This window comes from Euprymna scolopes, chromosome 33 (assembly GCF_053919585.1).
Source record: "Euprymna scolopes isolate OS-2025 chromosome 33, ASM5391958v1, whole genome shotgun sequence".
Classification (NCBI taxonomy): domain Eukaryota; kingdom Metazoa; phylum Mollusca; class Cephalopoda; order Sepiida; family Sepiolidae; genus Euprymna; species Euprymna scolopes.
The window spans coordinates 52,102,723-52,123,828 of NC_136514.1; the positions used below are offsets into that span (position 1 = coordinate 52,102,723).

A 21,106-nucleotide genomic window follows, 5' to 3' on the forward strand; every position below is an offset into this window, starting at 1 on the left:
TTTAACTCTGGACTTGCACCTTGAATTGTGTAGCAAAATACTGAATAACTATTGTCAAATTGTACAGATGATAAAGAAAGGAAAAAAAAAACTGTTCTAATTCTCAATTTAGTTTTCTATACTATTTCAGACGAGTGTACTCTCACAACAATAACAAACAAAAATTGGCTAGTTAGAATCAAAGTTTGATTTGTCAGTTTAAATGCTATTTATGTCCAACTTTTAAAATCCAATTAAATTTTGATGGTGAGTTTTTCAAAAGTACAAACCTCAGTACATTTCAATAGCATGATAGTAATTTATTTCTAGAAATTGCTCCAAAGTGTAAAGCCACTGATATGAAACCAAAGCTATAATTATTTTGTTAGGGTCATGTTCTAAGAATGCTAAATAGGTCAGTTGATAAAACCTTAGACTGAAAATTCTGAAATCTAAAAGGTTTTGGTTTCGCTTACCAGTCATGTCATCAGTTTTATTTGTTGGAAATTTATTTACTATTAATGCAATCTTTGATGTTTCAAAATGAGACAAAGCCTGCAATGTTTTTATTATAATATATAAATGACTATATGTCAGCTTGTCTATATATTTCAAACCTCCAAATCTAAAACTAAAAGTTGCCGAGCGCCGCTAGGGGCCTCAAATGATTGGAATTTTTACAGGCCGTTCTTTTAAGGTGTCCGAAACAGTTAAAAATTGAAAAGATCGTTAAACATTTTGTACATTCATCTTAGTTTATTTTTAATTTTTAATTGGTTCATATATGTGTCATGTTGGTACAGTAGTAATGTCACCAGTTTCGAATGCTACAGTTTCAGCTTCGATTCTAGCTGATGGCACCTAAATAATTTTTTTTTTTACTTTTGAAATCATGATCTATAATAATATATATGAAATCTGGACAAGTTAAAATATATTTAAGGTTTATTTTATGACCGGACAAAGCTATTATTTTTTAAAAATTGTGACTAATAGATGAATGGACACAGTCAAAAATATAAAATCAGATCATCGTATCAGAACCGAATTAACCTAAATGCTACAAGTATTTTTATTTATATTAAATTTTCTGTTCTATTTTATGAGAACACCATTATCAAAAATGTCCACGTATTATTTTTTAAATATACCAATTTTGCATCTATTTATTCATCTATAATATAAAGGGTAAAAATCTGTTTAAATGTATGTATGTTTGTATATCTGCCTAAAACTTTTGACAGGCATGTCAGAATGTGACGAAACCGGTATCGTTTTAAACCTCAAACTTTCGGACAATAAATATCGAAACATTGGCCAAAATCATTAATTTCTTCACCCTCAATGGGGCACTTTTCTACAAGGAGGGTTTGCATTTTTTTTTTTTTTTTTCGATATTTTCGAAAGTCATCCACTTTTTTTGATCGAGTAGCCTTAATTTTGACGTTCGGTTTTGCGATGGCTCAACAGCAAAGACGCCATGTTTTTTTCACATTCGTTTCCTCCTTTGCGGTACGAGTTCAAGCCTGCCTGTCTACTACCATTGTTTTTTTTTCTCAATACACATCTCTAAACACCCAGGCAATGCCGGGCATCCAGGCTAGTATGTGATAAATGCTAAAAGCATTTTAATAACAAATGCAGAATTTGTGCTTTTTTTTGTTGCTTATAATTGTACTTTAGTTCTGATGAAGTTACTATGGTCACCATTTTGCCTGCAATTGTGTACGGCAGCCCAAAACGATTCGCCATTTTGTCATTTGCACAAATTCCAAAACTGATGTTATTTGCTGCCAGATTTTAGTTGAGTGATAGATTTCAATTTTCGTACTCTATTCTAGAAACCGTACGTGTGTAAGGCCCCCAACTGTACAAAACGTTATACGGATCCCAGCTCACTCCGGAAACATGTGAAAACCGTCCATGGGCCTGAATTCTATGCCAACAAGAAGCACAAAGGAAATGAGCACGGACATTGCAATACGAAATCTGAACCAGATCTGGTGAGATTTTTTTTTTTTTTTTTTTTTTGTTCTTTAAAAATATTGTTGAGAATGTTCCGTTTTTGATAATGCGTTGAAAATCAGGAAGAAAATGTCAAAGACTTTGGTAGCACTGTGTGTTACAGGTAATGTCGTAAAACTTTGACCTCATTATGGTGAATCACTTATGACCTCATTTCAAAAAATTTTACTTGCCTTAAGTAAGGCAAAAACCTAACAAGTATCTGCACACGTGCTAAGATTACATCACATACACATAAATAAAACACATAAACACACACAGAAAATATACATGAACACACACGCATACATATACATAAATGCACACACGCATACATATACAAATGCACACACACACATGCATAAATGCGCACACACATGCATATGCATAAATGTGTACACGCATGCATATGCATAAATGTGTACACGCATGCATATGCATAAATGTGTACACGCATGCATGTACACAAATGTGTACACACATGCATGTACATAGATGCGCACATGCATGCATGTACAAAAATGTGCACACGCATGCATGTACACAAATGCTCACACGCATGCATTTACATAAATGTATATATAATATATATACATAAATGCATACACACATACATAAACACACAACAACACTTCGCATGTACTCCAACTTTCAGGGGTGTGCATTGGGGTAAAACGTTTGAGAAGCCTTGCTCCTCTAATGCGTTAAATATTCATCTTTCTAATAGGTGACATTCCATATGATGCATATAATTTTGCAAATATTAAAATGCACTTGTAGATGGTGATCATAGATTTTAGTTTTACTAGTAGTTTTAAGTGAATGAATATTTATCATTTCATCATTAGTACCAGCAATAGAAACCTTGTTAAGCAAAAAAAAAAAAAAAAAAAAAAGACAATTAAAAGAATCATTTTCAGAATCGGAAAAAGGTACAAATTTTTCCAATTCTGATACCGAAAAAAGTTCAGATTTTTGATTCCCTATTCTGATTAATCATCCGAACATTAATAGAAATACACTATTAAACACTTTCAGATAAAAGAAATTCTCCAAATAATTAGAAAGTAAATTTTATTGCATTTGGTAACAGTTATCTGTTGTATATTTGTTTTTGTTTTTCTGCTTTTTTTTTGTTGTTGACTAAAGTACACTTTTAGCTTAAATTTCTTTATGTACTCGATATCGATTTTTGAACCGATGAATCAAGTTTTAAATAATATTTGAATGTTTATTTAAATGTATGACATTAAAAAAATTGCTGTTTTGATCTTCTTTCAGAATAAGGATTACAAAGAAGATGGCAATAACAAAAATGTAGAAGAATGTTTGACGGTCACTCCATTGCAAGCGGCCAGCTCTTCGGAAAGGAGAAAGTCAAGGGTAAAATGAAGTTTTTCCTTATATCTGGTTTTCAAAATGGAATCTAACTTCTTTATAAGAAAAAGATACATTTATAATATTATTACAGTATTTAAGATACAAATTTAATTCATTTCATGACTTCTGACGTATCTGGAAAAAAATCACGTTTCAAAATAATTATTCCCATTTGAATTAAAAGAAACCGAATTCATTTGTTCCAAAAAACAAACTCAAATTATCCTCAAATTCCACTCAACAATCACTAGAGATAAATACAACAATAATGGATATATAATAATGTTAATACAGCCAATTAAAAAAATAGTTGTACTCGCTGCTTAGATGAATGCTAGCATACAAGATGCATGCAAGGATGTGGGAGGGAGAGAATAATGTAGTTCTCCCCCAGTAAATGTCAATCGGTACCAGAGCACAAGAAAAAATGGCTGTGTAAAAAAAAAAAAAAAAATACATAGCAGCCATTTTTCCTTTTATAAAAAAAAAAAGATACATTTATAATATTACAGTATTACTTTAAGATTCAAATTTAATTCATTTCATGACTGCCGATGTATCCTGAAAAAATCACATCTCAAAATAATTATTCCAATTTGAATTAAAAGACTAATTATTCATTCCAAGGGTAAGAAATTTACCCAAAACAATCTCAAATTATGCTCAGCAATCACTAAAGATAAATACAACGATAGTGACTTGGAAGTTGATATATAATAATAAATGTTAATAAGAACGATAAAAAAAAAAATAGTTGTACTTGCTGTCTGTGAGTGCTATCGCATGGGATGCATGCAAGGAGGAGAGAGGGAGAGAAGCAAGGCTACCACACACACACGCGCGCGCGCAAAATGGTAACTCAAAAAGAGCACAATTATACACAATTAAAAACATTAAATGAACTTAGTAAATGCTTAATATTTAAAAAAGAATGATTAAAAATAAATAGAAAGAATAAAATTGTAACCAACTTACCCTGGAGACAGAGCGAAGGTGAACTAGGAGAAGGAGGACACAGAAAGGACTGAGATAGAATAATCTAACCTAAGATATACACACACACACACACACACACACACACACACACACACACACATACATACACACACACTTTATTCTTCTTGCTTTGCATTTTGCATTTTTTTATCTTAGCTTTCCATTTTTTTATTTTTTGACGGCACACGATTTTTGAAATCTTATTTCAAAAAAATATCTTATGGCATAAATATAGGTATAATGTACCATTGTATTTTAATAAAAGATTGTATCTTAGTGCATTCGTATCTCAAGGTATTACTGTATTTGATTATTATCTGCAGCAGGAGGGATTTATTCTTACAATATTTCACATTACACAGTCTATTGACCTGAAAATGGTAGCAGAAACAGAAACCTATTAGTAATTGTGTATATATTTAAGGATGCTAAGGATTTGCCTACTGATTGACTGAGTTAACTGCCTATAGGTGAATGTTATCTATGTATATAAAAGCGAAAATGTATGTATGTACGCTTTTCCTCGATGTCCACAAAAGGCTTCTTTCAGAGAAGCACTTGCTCGGTTCACAACTTAAAACTTTTTACATCATCTATAAATTGTAATATCTCAGAGTTACCCACGGAGCTCGCCTGTGTATTTAATTTTATTGACTTTCAAACGTTAATTATTCAACATTTTCCGCATCGGCACGCGTTACATTCGGTTTTCGGTATAAAAAAAAGCGAAACTCGACTTTAATCACAGGTCGAAAGCCAGTTGTCTCAAGAGAGCTAAGTAATGTTTGTTCAATGTCGACTTCGTCATATCAGACTGTAGCTTTCATTTCGCTCCTCCTAATAAACAGGGAGCGGGTTTTTAAAAACAAACAAACCGATTTATTCACCTCATTCAAAACTGTCCCGCACAAAATGCTTACTGCTGAATACTTATCGCCGTCACGTCAATCAAAAACGCGCACCTGTTTTTTTTTTTTTAAACACTTTACTATTTTTCAACTGCGCGTCGTGAAGGCTTCGTTTTTTTTGTTTTTTTTCACATTTTCGGGGTTTTTTCACATACCCCAAAAAACACCCGGGCAACGCCGGGTACCCATCACTAGTTACAGTTAAAGGAATTAAGTTTCAATATTAAACAACCCCAAACGATGGTTATGTTGTAAAACAAGATACACTATGCTATAAATAAGTTAATGTATTCCTAATTCCACTACTGAAACACAACTATTTCTGATTTAACCATGTTCTCTATACCCTTCTCTTTCAGGATCACATGAGTTCGTCCACAGGTCCAAGTCATCATCTCTCTCCTGACAGCAGCCCTGAAGTGAACGTCACTTGCAGCACTGATCATCATGGGGACCTGATAGAGGAACATGTACACAGCGGTTCGCAGATTACGAGCACTGTAAATACGGACACTTTTGAGGAAGAGGTTGATATCCCAGAGCCCGAGGATGCTGATGTGAGTAAAATGAATTGGGTGCTTCTATATTTAGAGAACCCGCAATTTTCTACAAAGTTGGCTTAGACTCACTCGGCAGCTGACAGAAGCAACCGAAAAAGGTCAGCTGAGCATGAATCAATTTTTAACAAACACACTATCTGTTTTTTGCTAATACGAATATAGAAGGCTACTTCATAGGAAGGCTACTTTTTTTTATAAATTAGAAGAAATAATAAATTAATTTTAATCGTGCAGATTAAAGTTAGGGTTAGGGTTGCTTGTAATTTTATTTATTGTATTTCCATGTTTTTCCTGTTGTCATTATAATTTTCTTTTAGCGTTTTTTTTTTTTTTTTTTTTTTACATAGGCATCATCACATTATCAAGGCCAAGAGGCCACTCAAGGATAAGGGTTAAAGAGTGTACAGTAGAAATTGGACAATATAGTAATCATTAGTAATGAAAATTCGGTAAATTTGATAACTTATATGGAACGGCTCATCAAGAACTTATTTACGTTAGACTTGAACACAACCATATTGTAGTCAGCCGGAAAGCAGGAAAACGGAATACAATTCCACAGACGTGCAGTTCTAAGAAAGAAGCTTTGTTCATGGAATCTACGTTTAGGTTTAGGCACAGATAAAGAGTGGGGGGGAATTATTGATAGTGTTTTCAGCTAGACGAGTGTTTCTTGTGAAAGTTTAGCGAGGGGGGACCATAGACTGAAGCTCAGTCAAACACTTTCCATGAAAATAACGATACATCAGAGACAAACTCGCAACATCTCTTCTGTGAGATAGAGGCTGTAGGAAAGAGAAAAGGACATCTCCTACGAGGCTACGAAGTCTATTTTGAACTCTATCAAGGCAGGACAAGTCGTTTCTAGCAGCTCCTGCCCACATGTGGCAACAGTATTCCATCTTTGGACGTACCTGGTTCTTATATAGGTAGTGAATTGCATCAGCAGTGAGATATCTACCGGATCGATAGAAAGGTTTAATGTTTTGCAATTGTCCACTTCCAGTTATTCCCATCTGTCGCCGAGCACACCCAAGAGACTTTGTGGAATCCGCGGGTCAGTAAGTACAGAAGTATCGTAAATTGAATTATATTTTGCTATTAATTAGTCTCGTGTTCAAATCAGTTAAACTTATTGTTGCATTGAATGTGTAGCACTGATACTTCCCTAAGCGTAAATAAATACTGACTGACCCAATAAGTGATAAAATCTCATCCTTTTATTGTAAAGGTGCTCAGATGCTGGGGAACTTTGTACTGTAATAGTTTATTTCTTTGAACTGCTAAACTTTGGAATTCCCTCCCTGTTTCCTGCAATTCTGTCTGTACTAATATGCAGAAATGTAATGCGAATAGATATCTCGCTGCTCAACTCTCTAATTAGGATGTCCCTGTAAAGATGGTCCTTAATCCACAGTAGCCCTTTACATCTCGGTAGCAATATGTCTTGTTCTGTGTTGAATAAAAGTTGAAAGCAAATTGCAATAACATTCTTTTTAACATCTAAATTGCGATTTAAAATCTATAAATGTTGATTATTGAAATTTTAAGTTACGACTTAAAAACCTCTGTATATGTATTTTTAAATTGTGGTTAAAGAATTAATTGCTAACTATTCTGTACTTTGCCAAATAGATTGTTAAGTATTCTATACTTTCAACTAACACTTTCTGGTGTTAAATTCTAACACCCTGCTTGTCAATGCTCCCGATTCTAAATTCAACACACTGTTGTTAAAGCTCACTACTCCAAATTCCACACGCTGTTATGTTTGGAAAACAGACATTTTATTTAAGTTGGCAACATCTCATTACTTCATCAGACTGCTAGCATATAATTAGATATAGTAGCCATTGTTTTTTTTTGTTTTGTTTTTTTTAATCATTTTTGTCTGCCATTGAACCTTACATGCTGCACAAATTAAAGGTTTGTATCAATTTTTATTTAAGTAGCAACCAGGCATTTAATCACGTAAATTATGATTTACAGTTTAAAATCTATAAATTTTGACTTTTAAAATTCTAAATTGTGGTAGAAAATCTATAAATCTGTACTTTTTAGCATCTGAACATTTATTAATTTATTTTTTTGCAAACTGTTATCCTCATCTTCATAGTTCTTGTTTCACCACATTTCGGCCAACTTATCCTCTGGCCTTCTTCAAGTGATTAACCGTGATGGGATAGGAATACTGAATCTTGTAATTATATTCCCAGTAATTACTGCCTTCCATAGTTGTTGTCGTCTCACCAAGTTTTGGGCAACTAATCCTCTGGCCTGCTTTTGGGTAGGATTGAAAACTATCTTCAGACAATGCTCATCGGGAACCGTAGAGAGTCAAGAGCTCTGTGCCATGGCCCTGAAGATAGCTGTTTTCTATCCTACTCAAAATAGGCCAGAGGCATAGTTGGCGAAAATGTGGTGAGGCAACAACTATGGAAGGCAGTAATTACTGGGGATACAGTTACGAGACTCAGCATTCCTATCCCATCGCAGTTGATTGTCTGAAGAAGTTCGCAGGATGAGTTGGCCAAAATGTGGTGAACAATAGCTATGAAGATGAGGGTAAAAAAGTCCGCAAAAAAAAAGAATAAATACACAAATTACTCATCTCAAAGGATTTCAATAAAAATAATTTATAATCTGAACATCAATTTAAAATTTATAAATACTGTTAAACATCTATATTGCAGTCTGAAATAAATGTATAAATTTTGACGGCACTTCCACACTATTGGGACGAAATTTCCGAAATATCAATACTGAATTTCACAAAAACAATGGTATCTATGTATTCCTCATATTTTTAAGATGATTATATCCAAATTATGAAAATTGATAAGGTAGAAAATTATTAACGAAAATAGACATAGAATTTGAAAACGATCGCAAAACACAGAGTTCAACAGGGAGATAATTTTCTGTTTGAATTAAACAAAGATGGCGGCAATTTTTCACCTGCTAACATGATTAAAGTTGTTCTTTTCTTTTAATAATCTAGTAAAATTCAGGTAATTTCGACTGCGTAGTTTGGAAGTTATAATTGTAACTTATTAGAATTGACAAAAAATCAGTTGAAACCATTTTTTTTTATCTGAAAACTCCATTTATCGGCTATAAAATCTCTTCCCAATAATGTAGAAGCACCATTTTGACTTGTTAAAATGCTGAATTGAATTTTAAAATTTCTAAATGCTAACTTTGACCATTTTATTTTCAGATCTCGTGGCAGGCAGCTCTTGTAGCCCGCACCAATCGCTTCAACACATCTCGGAATCTCAATAACAAGATGAAAGGAAGATTAATTAATAAAACACCTGCGATGTCAATTCTGCCTGAACTACCAAACACAATTAACAGTAAGAAATGGTTTTATTTATAGCTAGCAACTATACTTAGCATCGTCCGGGAGTTAAGAATGTGCAATAAAGAGATAAAAAAATAAAGCAAACTAAATGGAGGCATAAACGAAGAGTTTTTGTAATTATTTTTAGTTCTTGGAAACATTGAAAATTTTGGGTGCTTCTGCAGAATAGAGACTGATTTTATTTATCTGTGGACTCTTATCCTCATTTGTATAGTTGTCGTTTCACTACGTTTCGGGCAACTCATCCTCTGGTCTTCTTCAGGTGATTAACCGCAATGGGATTGAACTGTTGAGTCTTGTAACTGTATCCGCAGTAATTACTGCTTTCCATAATTGTTGTTGTCTCACCATGTTTAGGCCAACTCATCCGCTTTGGGTAGGACTGAAACCACCATCTTCAGACAATGCTCACCTGGAATCATAGAGATTTATGGCCCAGTGGATAGAGGTGTTGAATCTCCGGTTCCAGATGAGCATTGTCTGAAAATAGCAGTCTCAATCCTAACCAAAACAGGCCAGAGGCATAGTTGGCGAAAATGTGGTGAGGCAACAATTACGGAAGGCAGTAATTACTGGGGATACAGTTACAAGACTCAGTATTCCTATCCTCTCGTGGTTGGTCAGAGGATGAGTTGGCCGAAATGTGAGACGGCTATGAAGATAAGGATAACAGTCCGCAAATAAATGAATACACAAATTACTCATCTCAAAGGATTCCAATAAAAAAAAAAAAAAAAAAATAATATATGGAGAGACCATATTATCGTCTACATATTCTGGGCAGATTACATAAACAATCACGTGTTGAAAGGCTTAGGCAATGAAAATTGCAGCCGCCAACAATTGGCAAACGCAAGAATAAAATATTGGGAAAAAATAAATTTGTGAAAACTGAGTAAAGTCATCATCATGAAGTAGACGCTTTGATCTCCAGGAAGCAAATATGAAATTTTGTTAAAAATGGAAACTTATCAGGAAACACAACACCCTAACCGTAACAGAAACATCACATAACCCGAATCGTAACGCTGCCTAATTCTAACCTACATTAGATATGGTTGAAAAGAAGTAACCAAATAAAGAAAAAAAAATGTTTTAAGATAGTTGACAGAACGATTTTTTAATATGCAAAAAAACAAGAGTACTTATTGAATTGGCATGTCGAAAATAGTAATATATCCAAAAATTACAAAAATTCATCAAGTAGAAAAACTGCTACTGGGTTTTTAGTAAAAAAAAAAAGAAGTCTATTGCTATAGGTTAAAACAAAATGTTGGCAATTACAATTGCGAAAAGGAAGATAAGTATATCCCCTGTATTCTCAATCTTCAAAGTGTTCACATCTAAGGAAAATCCAATTTCCTCAAATTTTAACTATAAATAATTTTCTACCTGATGAATTTTTGTAATTTTTGGATATTATTTTTGACATGACAAGTAAGTACTGTTTTTGCTTAAAACCACATCTTTAAAAAGAAATCTATCTGTTGATTATATATTAACAAGCACAAAAAATAAAAATTTTATTCATGAAACTTACCATACAATGATATATCCTCAATCAACCCAATGTAATCAGATATTTTTTAATACATTTTTTTTTTTCTGTAGATAATAGGCGTTGCAATGGAACCAACAGTCAACCCCAATCCATCTCGGATCTCTCTAATAAGATGCTTCAAATGAAAACCAATCCACAGCTAAAAAGAATTGCAAGTCTTACGGGTAAGTCTATTACAGGTTGGAATGATAAAATTGTCGCCCTAGAAAAGACGGCGTGATTCCATTTCCATTTGATAAAAACCGTTTTTTTTTTATTTTTAGTTTTTTTCTTGTGGGCTATCTACTAGTTGTGTGTAAATCCCAAGATAGGAGCCTTCTATCATGTCTGAAAGTAGCACAATGTTTAACGACCAAAATCGGAGATGTGCTGCTGTACAATTCGTGTTCTCTACCGATCCAAGTTCTGACAACAGGACCATTGCCAGCACCCTTAAAATGCATCGCTGGATTGGCACAAATAATAGGGACGTACCCAGGGTTATGAAAAACAGTTTCTGGCCACGGTTATGGTCTTTCGTATGGTTTCAAGTGAGAGCCACATCATGCCACCTCACATCTTCGAAGTTGGCTCACAAGTCAACATCAACGTGTACCTGAATGTGCTGAAGAGTGTGGTGATCCCCTGGTGCAATCAGGTGGCCTGCGGACAGACCCTGGGTGTGGCAGCAGGACTCAACACTGCCCCACAAGTCCAAAGAGGCCCAGGCTTGACTTCAGAAGGATAGCTACAACTTTGTACCCTTCTCTTACTGATCCCTCTCCTCTCCTGAACCATCTGGACTACTTCGTTTGGTCGTACATCAAAAACATCACCAACATGACCTCCCACAATATCAAAGCCAGCCTGATTGCCGCCATCTGCCGAGTATCCACCGAGCTCCCGTCGGCGCTTACGGAAAAGGTATGCTTTCAGTTCCAGGCTTGTATTAAGGCGGTGGTTGAAGCTGAAGACGGCTACATTGAATAGATGTCAGTTCTATTAAATAATCAAGTTATCTGAATTGAGTTTTTCGATAAAAGTTTCAAAATAAAGCTGTAGTGTTGTTTTCTTTAAGGCGACATTTTATCATTCCACCATGAGTAACAGCTAAAAACATACAAAAAAAAAAAAACTGTCTCAAAAACGATTTATCATACATAATTTTTCTTTTAACTGAAACAAAAATATAATTTGAGAAAAAAATTGAGTTCACATAAGTTTCCAACCCATATTGCTTTGTGAAAGTCATCGCCTCTTTTCGATTATCTAGCCTTAATTTAAACCTACATCACTTCCGGTTTGGCGATGGGTGCAAAAGCAAACACATCACTTTTTTTTTTTTTTTTTTTTTTCACATTCTTTTCCTCTTTCGCGATACGGGTTCGAGCCTGATGCCTGCCTGCCTACTACCACTTTTTTTTTTTTTTTTTTGCTCAACATGTCCCTCCAAACATCCGGGCAACACAGGACACCTAGGCTAGTTTTTATTTAAGATGGAACACAATATCATGCATATTAAGTTGGAAAACATCAACTTTAAAAAATAAATCGCCTGTCACTGAAAATAACTTAACTTGACCAAGGATATGAGTGACTAATGGCCCCAAAATTTGAAACAATCATTACTATAGATGAAGCCAGCCTAAATATTGGTAAAAATCCCATTACCTATTGAAAAAAAATATATAATAAGAATATACAAGAATGACAGAAAGCACAACTTTGTTCACATAGGATTCATTTCAACAGCTAACACACTGAATATTCTTAGTATGATTCATCTCGTAGTAGAGATAAAGTTAGATTTTTCTTTTTAAAAATAAATCAATAAAAAAACAAACTTATATTTGGGACATGTAAAAGCAGACGGATAAACAATTTGATAATAGGAAAAAATATTTTGTATTTCATTCACTAAAGTTTCCAACTTGGATTTAATTTTATGAAAAATCACTTCAAGCCCTATATTAAACCAACCATATTTATGGGTGGTCCTTTTTCTTAAAGATGGAACATTTTTTATATGCACAATATCATGTACATTAAGTTAAAAAAAAACAAAAAACACCAACATTTAAAAAAAAAAGATGGCATATTACTGATAATAATAGCCCATCTTTAAATAACCTGAAAACAAAGAATACAAAATTGTACATTTATAAAAAATAGATTTCATTTTATTTGTATCCAAAATTTATTAAAATAACTCAAAAATACACCAGTTATCAAAGCTGAATGTGAAGGATATCTATATCATATTTCTTTTTGTCTGTCTGTCTGTCTGTTCCATTTTTTTTTTTCTCAGAATACTGAGCCGATCTGGCTAGAATTTTTATAGACCTTTATGATGAGGTGCAGTGAACTAAGTATTATGGTATCTGTTCAGTGCACAATTAGGGAGTAATAGGGGTAAGTCATCATGATATCACATTAACGTTAGAACTTAACATAAGCCATTTCTATCAATACGCTATAACTTCTCATTTTTAATGTGCTTAAAAAACTAGTACGATGCTTCCGTTCAGTCTCGAAAGACAAAGAATACCTCCTGTAAAGGCATTTGTGCATGTAATTGTGTGGCAGAGATTGCGCAATCCCCAACCACAGCTCTCCTGAATCGACACTGTTTGAGTCCAATGGCAAGGACAAGTTCAGGATGCATGGAAATAATGCCAAGATAAGCAGAGAGCAAATACAGCACCTGGAAGTCCCAAATGGTCACCCATTTAGTACTGACCCGGTTCAACATTGCTTAACTTTGGTGATCCAGCAGGAACCGGTGTGTCAACGTGATTATGCTGTACTAGTAAAAAAAACCTAGTATCACAATACTAATTCAATTTTACACAAACTCTAAGCTGGTTTGTGATGCCTATATACATTATGCAAGTATGAACCTGATGTTATGTGATTTTGTTTTCCTGATAATATTTAAAACATTAATTTTTTTTTTTTTCTTTAGGTCGTCAAGATATGAATCTACCTAACATTGCTCTCTCAAACAACGTTGTCCGCCGGGACAGTAACACGAGCAGCACGAGTTCCTACATGAGTAGCATGCGTTCTGAAAACAGCCCATACCCATATGGAAGCGTCGGAAGCCAGTTCTCAAGCCGACGTTCAAGTGAGTCTTCTCAGTTCTCCACGCACCTCAGCATCACGAATTCGCCGTACGAGTATGATATCACGGGCAATGTTCCGATGAGCCACAGGCGCCACAATGGAGAGAGCAACAACATTGGCAACATGACGGCTCAACTTCAAAAAGCCACCCTCGGTAGCCAACCCAACCTATTATCCTGCAATGGAATGAGGAATATTTCAAATAAGTATCAAAATGAAAGGCTGGCCCGCTTCTTTGCTAATCGTCGAGATTTAGATGGGGCCCGGACCAGTACGCCATCGTGTACCCCTCTGCCCCATGAGATTCCAAATCGTGAGATTCGTCGGGCTAGTGACCCCGTGCGGACGGCTGATCCTAGCTTTGCTGCCCTTAAGACTTTGCAGCGGTTCCATAGTTTGAATATGGTACGACCTCTGCCAATTCCGAACAACATGAAGAGCTTGCTGTGCAAGACAGAATCAATGAATACTTTTAATTCTTCACGCAGCAGCATTGCAACAGACTATAGTCTAGTGGAGGATCAGGAAAACGGTCTTAACATGATGGACATGATGGACAATGAAATGGCATTGGAAGAGAAAATGTTGGAGGACAACGAGGATATTATAATTCCTGATGATATGCAAAGATTTTTAAATGAACGTTATGGAGGCTACCCAATGTTTGCGCAGAATGGTCCAAACAATAGTTTAACTGGACCTGGAAATTCCGCAGGAGCTGGCTCCGGCCCCAACAATAACAACAATAATAACAATATAACTAACGGTGATGTTGTCCACCGTGACATGAACATTTCACCAATGCATGCCCAGGAACGCAATTTTGCAGCTAGTCAAAATAGCTGTTCACCACAAAATACTGCACTTCAAACTCAGGGTTATGGGGTTGGTATGAACTACCCTGCTAATGGAGTTGCTCAATGGTCGGAACACGTAATGGGCAATATGGTATCAAATGGTGATAATGTTGCCACGGCTGCTGTCCAGGCTAGTATGAACCAGATGCAGCAATGGGGGACCACCAATCAGAACTTCAATCAAGGTAACAGCTCTATGATGCCAGCCCCCTCGGGTAACTCTATGGCAAATAACTCCCCACAGTACATGAACGCCCAGTCTGGTCAGCCAAACCCAGCCATGATGAATCAGGCTTCAATGCCAGGAACACAAATTAATTCCCAGTGGATACCAATGCCACCTGGAAGCAAACCAAATTTGAAATCTGCCGGTCAGTTCAGTGCTCCGAATGGCATGCGTAAGTTGCAACCACAACCCCCGCAGAAGCAGGAACGGAAAAGCCCGCAAGTGCAAGTACCCCACATTAGCCAATCTCAGATACCCGCTCGAGCCAAGGCTGTTAATCGGAATCAGCAGAATGTAAGACAGCAGCAGCAGCAAATGATGTCTGGCAATCGCGGCACTCAGCAGCAGCAAGCAATATACAATAATCCAAATCTTTATACTCAGAGTCTGACTCACCTACAATCAGGAAGCAGTAACTACATGGCCCAGCAGTCTCCACCCGGAAACATGGGTTGTCTTCAACCACACCCGCCTGGTGGTGCTCCTCCTCCGTCCGCCTATCCCCAGTCAACAAATCTCATACCATCTCCTTCGCAGCCATCCATGAATCAGGTTGTGCCACCATCAGCGATCATGTACAATCAGGGTACAAACCTTGATCGACTCAGTTGCCAGGTTAATGCCGAACAGGTGCAAAGCCAGTTTCCGAATCCGCTCGAAATGTCTCCGGGCTGTAATCAGGTGACCAGCTCTACAGACAAAGCGGGGAATCCCTCTGAACCGCCCATTGAAGATTTCATGGACAATATCAACTCAATATCCACGGAAAATTTGATAGACAATATCCGTTCATTATCATCTGAAAACATCAATCGTCACTTTTACAGCCCATCGAATGCATCTAGCAGTCGTATGTCCCAGGCGTCACGATTCACAAACATGTCTCTCTTGAGCACAAACAACATGGTCGTCAATGACATGACGTCTGTTTTAACACAGTTGGCTGAAGAGAATAAGTTTCTTCATATGCGGCCTTGAAATTTATTTTACGTTTGATACACACTGTGTGTGTGTATATATATATATATATGCACAAGTATTCCAATTATTAAAGTCTTTTATTGGTTTCTATAGTTAATGTTTCAGTCAATGAGACCTTTTTTCATATATTCATAAATTTGGCTCACACCACTTAACATATTTTGTCCAGTGGAAAGGCTCATCGACTTAGATCTCATCTATAAATAAGTCAATAAAAAACTTTCGCAATTGGAATTTTTATTTTTCGGTTTAATAATAGCTGTTGGGTTTGTTACCTAAGTTTACAGGGTGCGTCCGGAATATTCTGATCGGTTTTGAAAGATGAAAATAAAACATAGTACAATCGTTTTCAGTAAGTACTCATGAAAAGTATATTTTTCAAAGAATTTCGTACATCTCTGCGAGCTCCCTAGTTGTGTTTTTGTGGGTGGCCTTTGCAAAGATCAATGTCCAACCTTGAAGGTGTTCCAGAACAAGTTGCAGTGCGTTCTCATTCCTGCAAGTTTTAAATTGTGTATGGGCAACCTTTGTTCAAGTGTCAGCCCAATAAAGTTTTCTCAACCTAGACGGAGGCCAGATTCTTAATTCTAGACTGTGCATATGCATGTACTCATTCGTACATGCTATCAATGTAGATATATTCAACTATCAATTTCTTTTCTCGTTTATTTCTTCTTTGTGTGGCTTTAAAACTTGTCGTCATACCACGTTTTTTTCTTTTTCTTTTTTATACAGTCCTTTGCATTATTGCTGTACTTTGCAAGATCTTTCAAACTGTGCCAGTTTGGCACTAGAGGGCAGACCAGGCAGTGTTGCATTGTATGGCCCTCCTCTCCACATTCGCAGATGATTGGGTCAGTTTTGTAGCCCCATCTTGCCATAGCAATTTTTGATTGCACCTCTCGTTCTCAGTTGTTGGAGTGTTTTCCACGAGACCCAGGGTGCTTCAAAGTGCCTCAGAAAGGGGTATTCCCATGTCAGTATAAAGGAGGGGGGGTCCCTAGTCCACAGTTGTAGGCTGATCTTTTGCCAAGATGTTAGGGGCTTTAACATGGCTGAAAAAGCTTCCCTTTGACCTCAGTTGTTGAACCGTTGATTCACTGCTACTCACCTGACAAATTACTCTCTGACATCTGCATTTATGAATCTGTGTTTACCAATGTAAAAACTCTTTATATAAAAGACAAAAAAACTGAGATAGTCTCAAAGCTAAACAATTTTCTTTACACACGTTTAAAACAAGATGATAAAAAGCAGGATTCACAAACAACAAATCCTTAAAACAATACAAAATCCGTCATGTGATATTCAAAAAAAGCGATCATAGGAAATGAGACACGTTTATTAAATAACATAATTTATTAATTTAAAAAGAAATTTATAATCAACAGAACCCATTAATTAAAATCAACAGAACCTATTAATTAAAATCAACAGAACCTATTAATTAAAATCAACAGGGAACCTATTATAATTAACAGAACTTATTAACTATACTCTTAATAATCCTTGAAACAATTCAAAATCAATTGACGCAATTATTTAAAAAACCTAGTTAAAGACTATAATTATAAAGATTATTATTTATTAATAAAATCCAGACACCAGCGTTGTCTTCAATTACTCTTAATAGCTTGTAACTGGTTATTAAAAGGCCCAGAAAGATTTCTATGAATATATTTGCTCTCACTCTGAGTGCTTCTAGTTTAATTTGAGGTGAGATTTTAAAGTTTCTGTGTTATAGTAGTAGTGTTTTGGATAATCCCTTTGAAAATTTTAAAAATACTTTCTTGAAATGGCCATCTTCATCAAAGGTCTCCACAGATTAAAGAAAAATACTTTGCAGGTCAGATTTTTTCCATAAGTCATAGGTTGCTTCTGCATGATGTAAATGTTTGCCAATCATTTCCCAAACACGGATCGACTTTCAGCACTATCTGCTCTTGTTTTTCCAATTGAGCATTTTGATTTGTGTAGTGCTATGTCATTCTAACACTACAAGTAAAATTTATTTTTTTTATTTTTTAATTTATTTTTTTTTTTTTTAAGAAAATAGTAAAACCATTTTCGTTTTCTTATGTATTTTTTTTCCGAGGTCTGATACTAATGCCAACATCAGTTGGATGGAAATTACAGCTATTTACAACAGGCTGTTTAAAACTGGCTAGTTCCTAAATCAAGAGAAGGAATCCAAAATTATCAGACAACCTTTCACACCTTTATTTCTTTTCGAGTGTATCAACACAACCTGCTCTCTCCGAAAAGTTAGTGATGATTGTTCAGAGACTGTGTGATTGCAGGTGTTGAAGTTTTCTTCCTAGATCGATTTCTCTAATGGGTTTTAACAATATAGTCTACTAGCTTACACTGCTATTTAATCCATGATTGGAGGAAGGGATATATAGATTTCTACATTTCCTGAAAGTCTTGTAACAGTTATCTGTAGTGTGAATAAATAATACACCCCTTATTGTTGTTGGGATCCCAGGCTCTTCAATAACTGCAGATAAAAATCACTCGAATGCCGATGTTTAGTTTTTAAGAAGGTTTATCGATCAGAAAAAAATAGTCAGAGAGAAACTGTTTTAAAGTGAAGCGTTATTTTTTTTATTTTTTTTTTTTTTATATGGGAATCACCACTTATCGAGGCCTGGAGGCCACTCGAGGACGGGTATACATTAGTCAATGTGATTATAGCATAGTAAACATAAGTAGTGGGAATTTTTTAAATTGGATTACTGAGGGGGACGGTTTATCAAGAACTTGTTTACATTGGACTTGAAGACAATCAGATTGTAGTCAGCTGGAAAGCAGGCAAACGGAAGAGAGTTCTGCAGGCATGCAGTTCTAAGAAAGAAGCTTTGTTCATGGAATCTACATTTAGGTTTAGGCATAGTTAAAGAGTGTGGGAAATTATTGACAGTGGTTTTGGCTAGGCGAGTGTTTCTTGTGAAAGTTTTGCAAGGAGGGACCATAGATTGAAGCTCAGGTGAGCACTTTAAAATAATGATAAAGCAAAGACATGCTCGCAACGTCCCTTCTGTGGGAAAGAGGTTGTAGGGAAGAGAAAAAGGCATCCCCCACTAAGCTATGAAGTCTACCGGCAAGCAGATGGATTATCACATTACCTCTAGCCGCATTATGCATGCTCACTCTACATTGTGAGGGAGAGGGGACGTAGCATTTCATGCATCCTCTTTGCTTGAAATTTCAGCAGGAAGAGAGAGAATTATCTCTGCCCAGAAATTGTGATTTTTGTTGACTTTTTTTTTTATTATGAATGACACCTCTGAACCCTAGGCGTCACTCAAATTTTCCAATTCAAATAATGGCTTTCATTGTGAAAGAGTACTCGTCAAAATAACATAGTACATCTCAAAAGCCCTATTTGAAGGATAATATTACTTGCAGAGTAAACTAATTTGCATATTGGTTTTGAAAAAGGACATTTTATTAATTATTTGTTATTTATTTATTTTTTAATTCAACGATTGTGCTGATTTTAATATAATTCTGTTTTGCAAGATCGTTTTATTTTCTAGAACAATACTCAAATATTTGTGCGTATATATATATATATATATAATGATAATCCAGAGACTAATAGCCAGAGATTACTATGCACAAATAATAGAGCCATTAAATAGGTATAAAGATATATACATGTTTCAGTCACAGTAAGCCAGATTTTTTCAAGTCTGATATCTTTTCTATATATATATAGGTCATAAAGATAGAAAATAAAGGTATAAAAACTAATATATATATATATATATTTATTTAATAAGGGTATGCATCAATTAGGGGTATTGGGTAAGTGGGAACTGTTTATACCATGGTATTTTGAAGCTTAATACTTCTCATCAGAAGAGTAGAGAAGATGCTAGTTAACATAATAGGGATGCGATGTCTAGCGATAGTTACATTATTGAGACTATTTGGGGGAACTATATTGATCTCTGTAATATATAATGTAGGTATATAGCATATCTGTTATAGTGGGTTTAATGTATGTGGACATTATGTGTGTTTAAACTCTCGGGGAAAATATAGGGTAAGTTACTTGGAAGAAGTTCTTTCTTTAACCATATGTGTAGATGTTTTTATTATCATTATTATTATTATTAAAGGTTTGGCAACACTGGTAACAGATGCAAATTTGTTTAAGCATTTAATTACATCTATTCAAAATCGCTCAGAACTTTCCGAACAACTCAAAAACAATTCCGAATTTTTTTAGACGAAATATGAAAGTTCGTATTATTTTGATTGATCGGACAGTTAGTCTAATCTTGCGTGTTTCGGTTGCTGCACCTTTCGGCCTTCTTCGGATCTTGAATACGTTTCCTTTTCTCTACCAAGGAAAGGGGGGAGGGTTCCGGCCCTGAAACCCGCGGTTCTAATTCTTGCAATGCAGAGCTAACCCCTCTTTTCGTTAGTAGAGAAAAGGAAACATGTATTCAACACCCAAAGAAGGCCACAGAGTGCAGCGGCCAAAATGTTGTGTCAGTAATACCCTAGATCAGAATAATTGTCCGATTAATCAAAATAATACAAAAACATAAAGTACATGTCATGTGCTTAGAGAAAAAAAATCAACCAAAGTGCTCAATTATAAAAAAAGAGCAGAATAGGTTTTTATTTACATGCTCTATACTTGAGAATTCAATCGATGTTTCTCCTTTTTTTTTTAATTAGGGGGGGGGGGTCATTGCTTATCAAGGCCTGGATGCCACTTCAAGCATAAGTGTTAATGGGTACTAGGTAGATGGTGAGAAACACTGTGATGATCAGTAATGGTGGAACTGGAGTAGAGTTTAATTATATAAGAGGACGGCTCAACAAGAACTCCTTTACAATAGACTTAAAAAAAAACGACCATGTTATAGTCAGCTAGGAAGCAGCCCCACGTTATTGTGTTCCACAGACACACACAATTTTGGGAAAAAAACTTTGCTCATGGAATTTTTGTTTAGTTTAAGGCACACTGATATCACCAAAAAAGAAAAGCAGCTCATTTAAATGTCAAATTATCAAACGATGAAAACCTTAGATACCATCCAAACAACTCAAGTATATAGTATGTAAATAAACACACACACACACACACATTTATTCCAGATTCAAAACCATTGAATTTTTATGAAGTTGTTTATTGCACTCAATAAAAAAAGAAAAATAT

General features: G+C 35.3%; 1 protein-coding gene across 2 annotated transcripts in view; it reads left to right on the forward strand.

The window, feature by feature from the left end:
• Positions 1–16,053, forward strand: part of LOC145258220 (zinc finger protein GLI3-like) — a 682,857-nt gene extending 666,804 nt beyond the window's left edge. For both annotated transcript variants that reach the window (XM_080116167.1, XM_080116166.1), the window contains 6 exons: positions 1,821–1,982; positions 3,265–3,366; positions 5,627–5,824; positions 9,048–9,186; positions 10,806–10,919; positions 13,700–16,053. In XM_080116167.1, the coding sequence (XP_079972293.1) occupies positions 1,821–1,982; positions 3,265–3,366; positions 5,627–5,824; positions 9,048–9,186; positions 10,806–10,919; positions 13,700–15,921 (2,937 nt within the window). In that variant the 3' untranslated portion in view covers positions 15,922–16,053. The remainder of the gene's footprint in view (positions 1–1,820; positions 1,983–3,264; positions 3,367–5,626; positions 5,825–9,047; positions 9,187–10,805; positions 10,920–13,699) is intronic.
• The last annotated feature ends 5,053 nt before the right edge of the window (positions 16,054–21,106 follow it).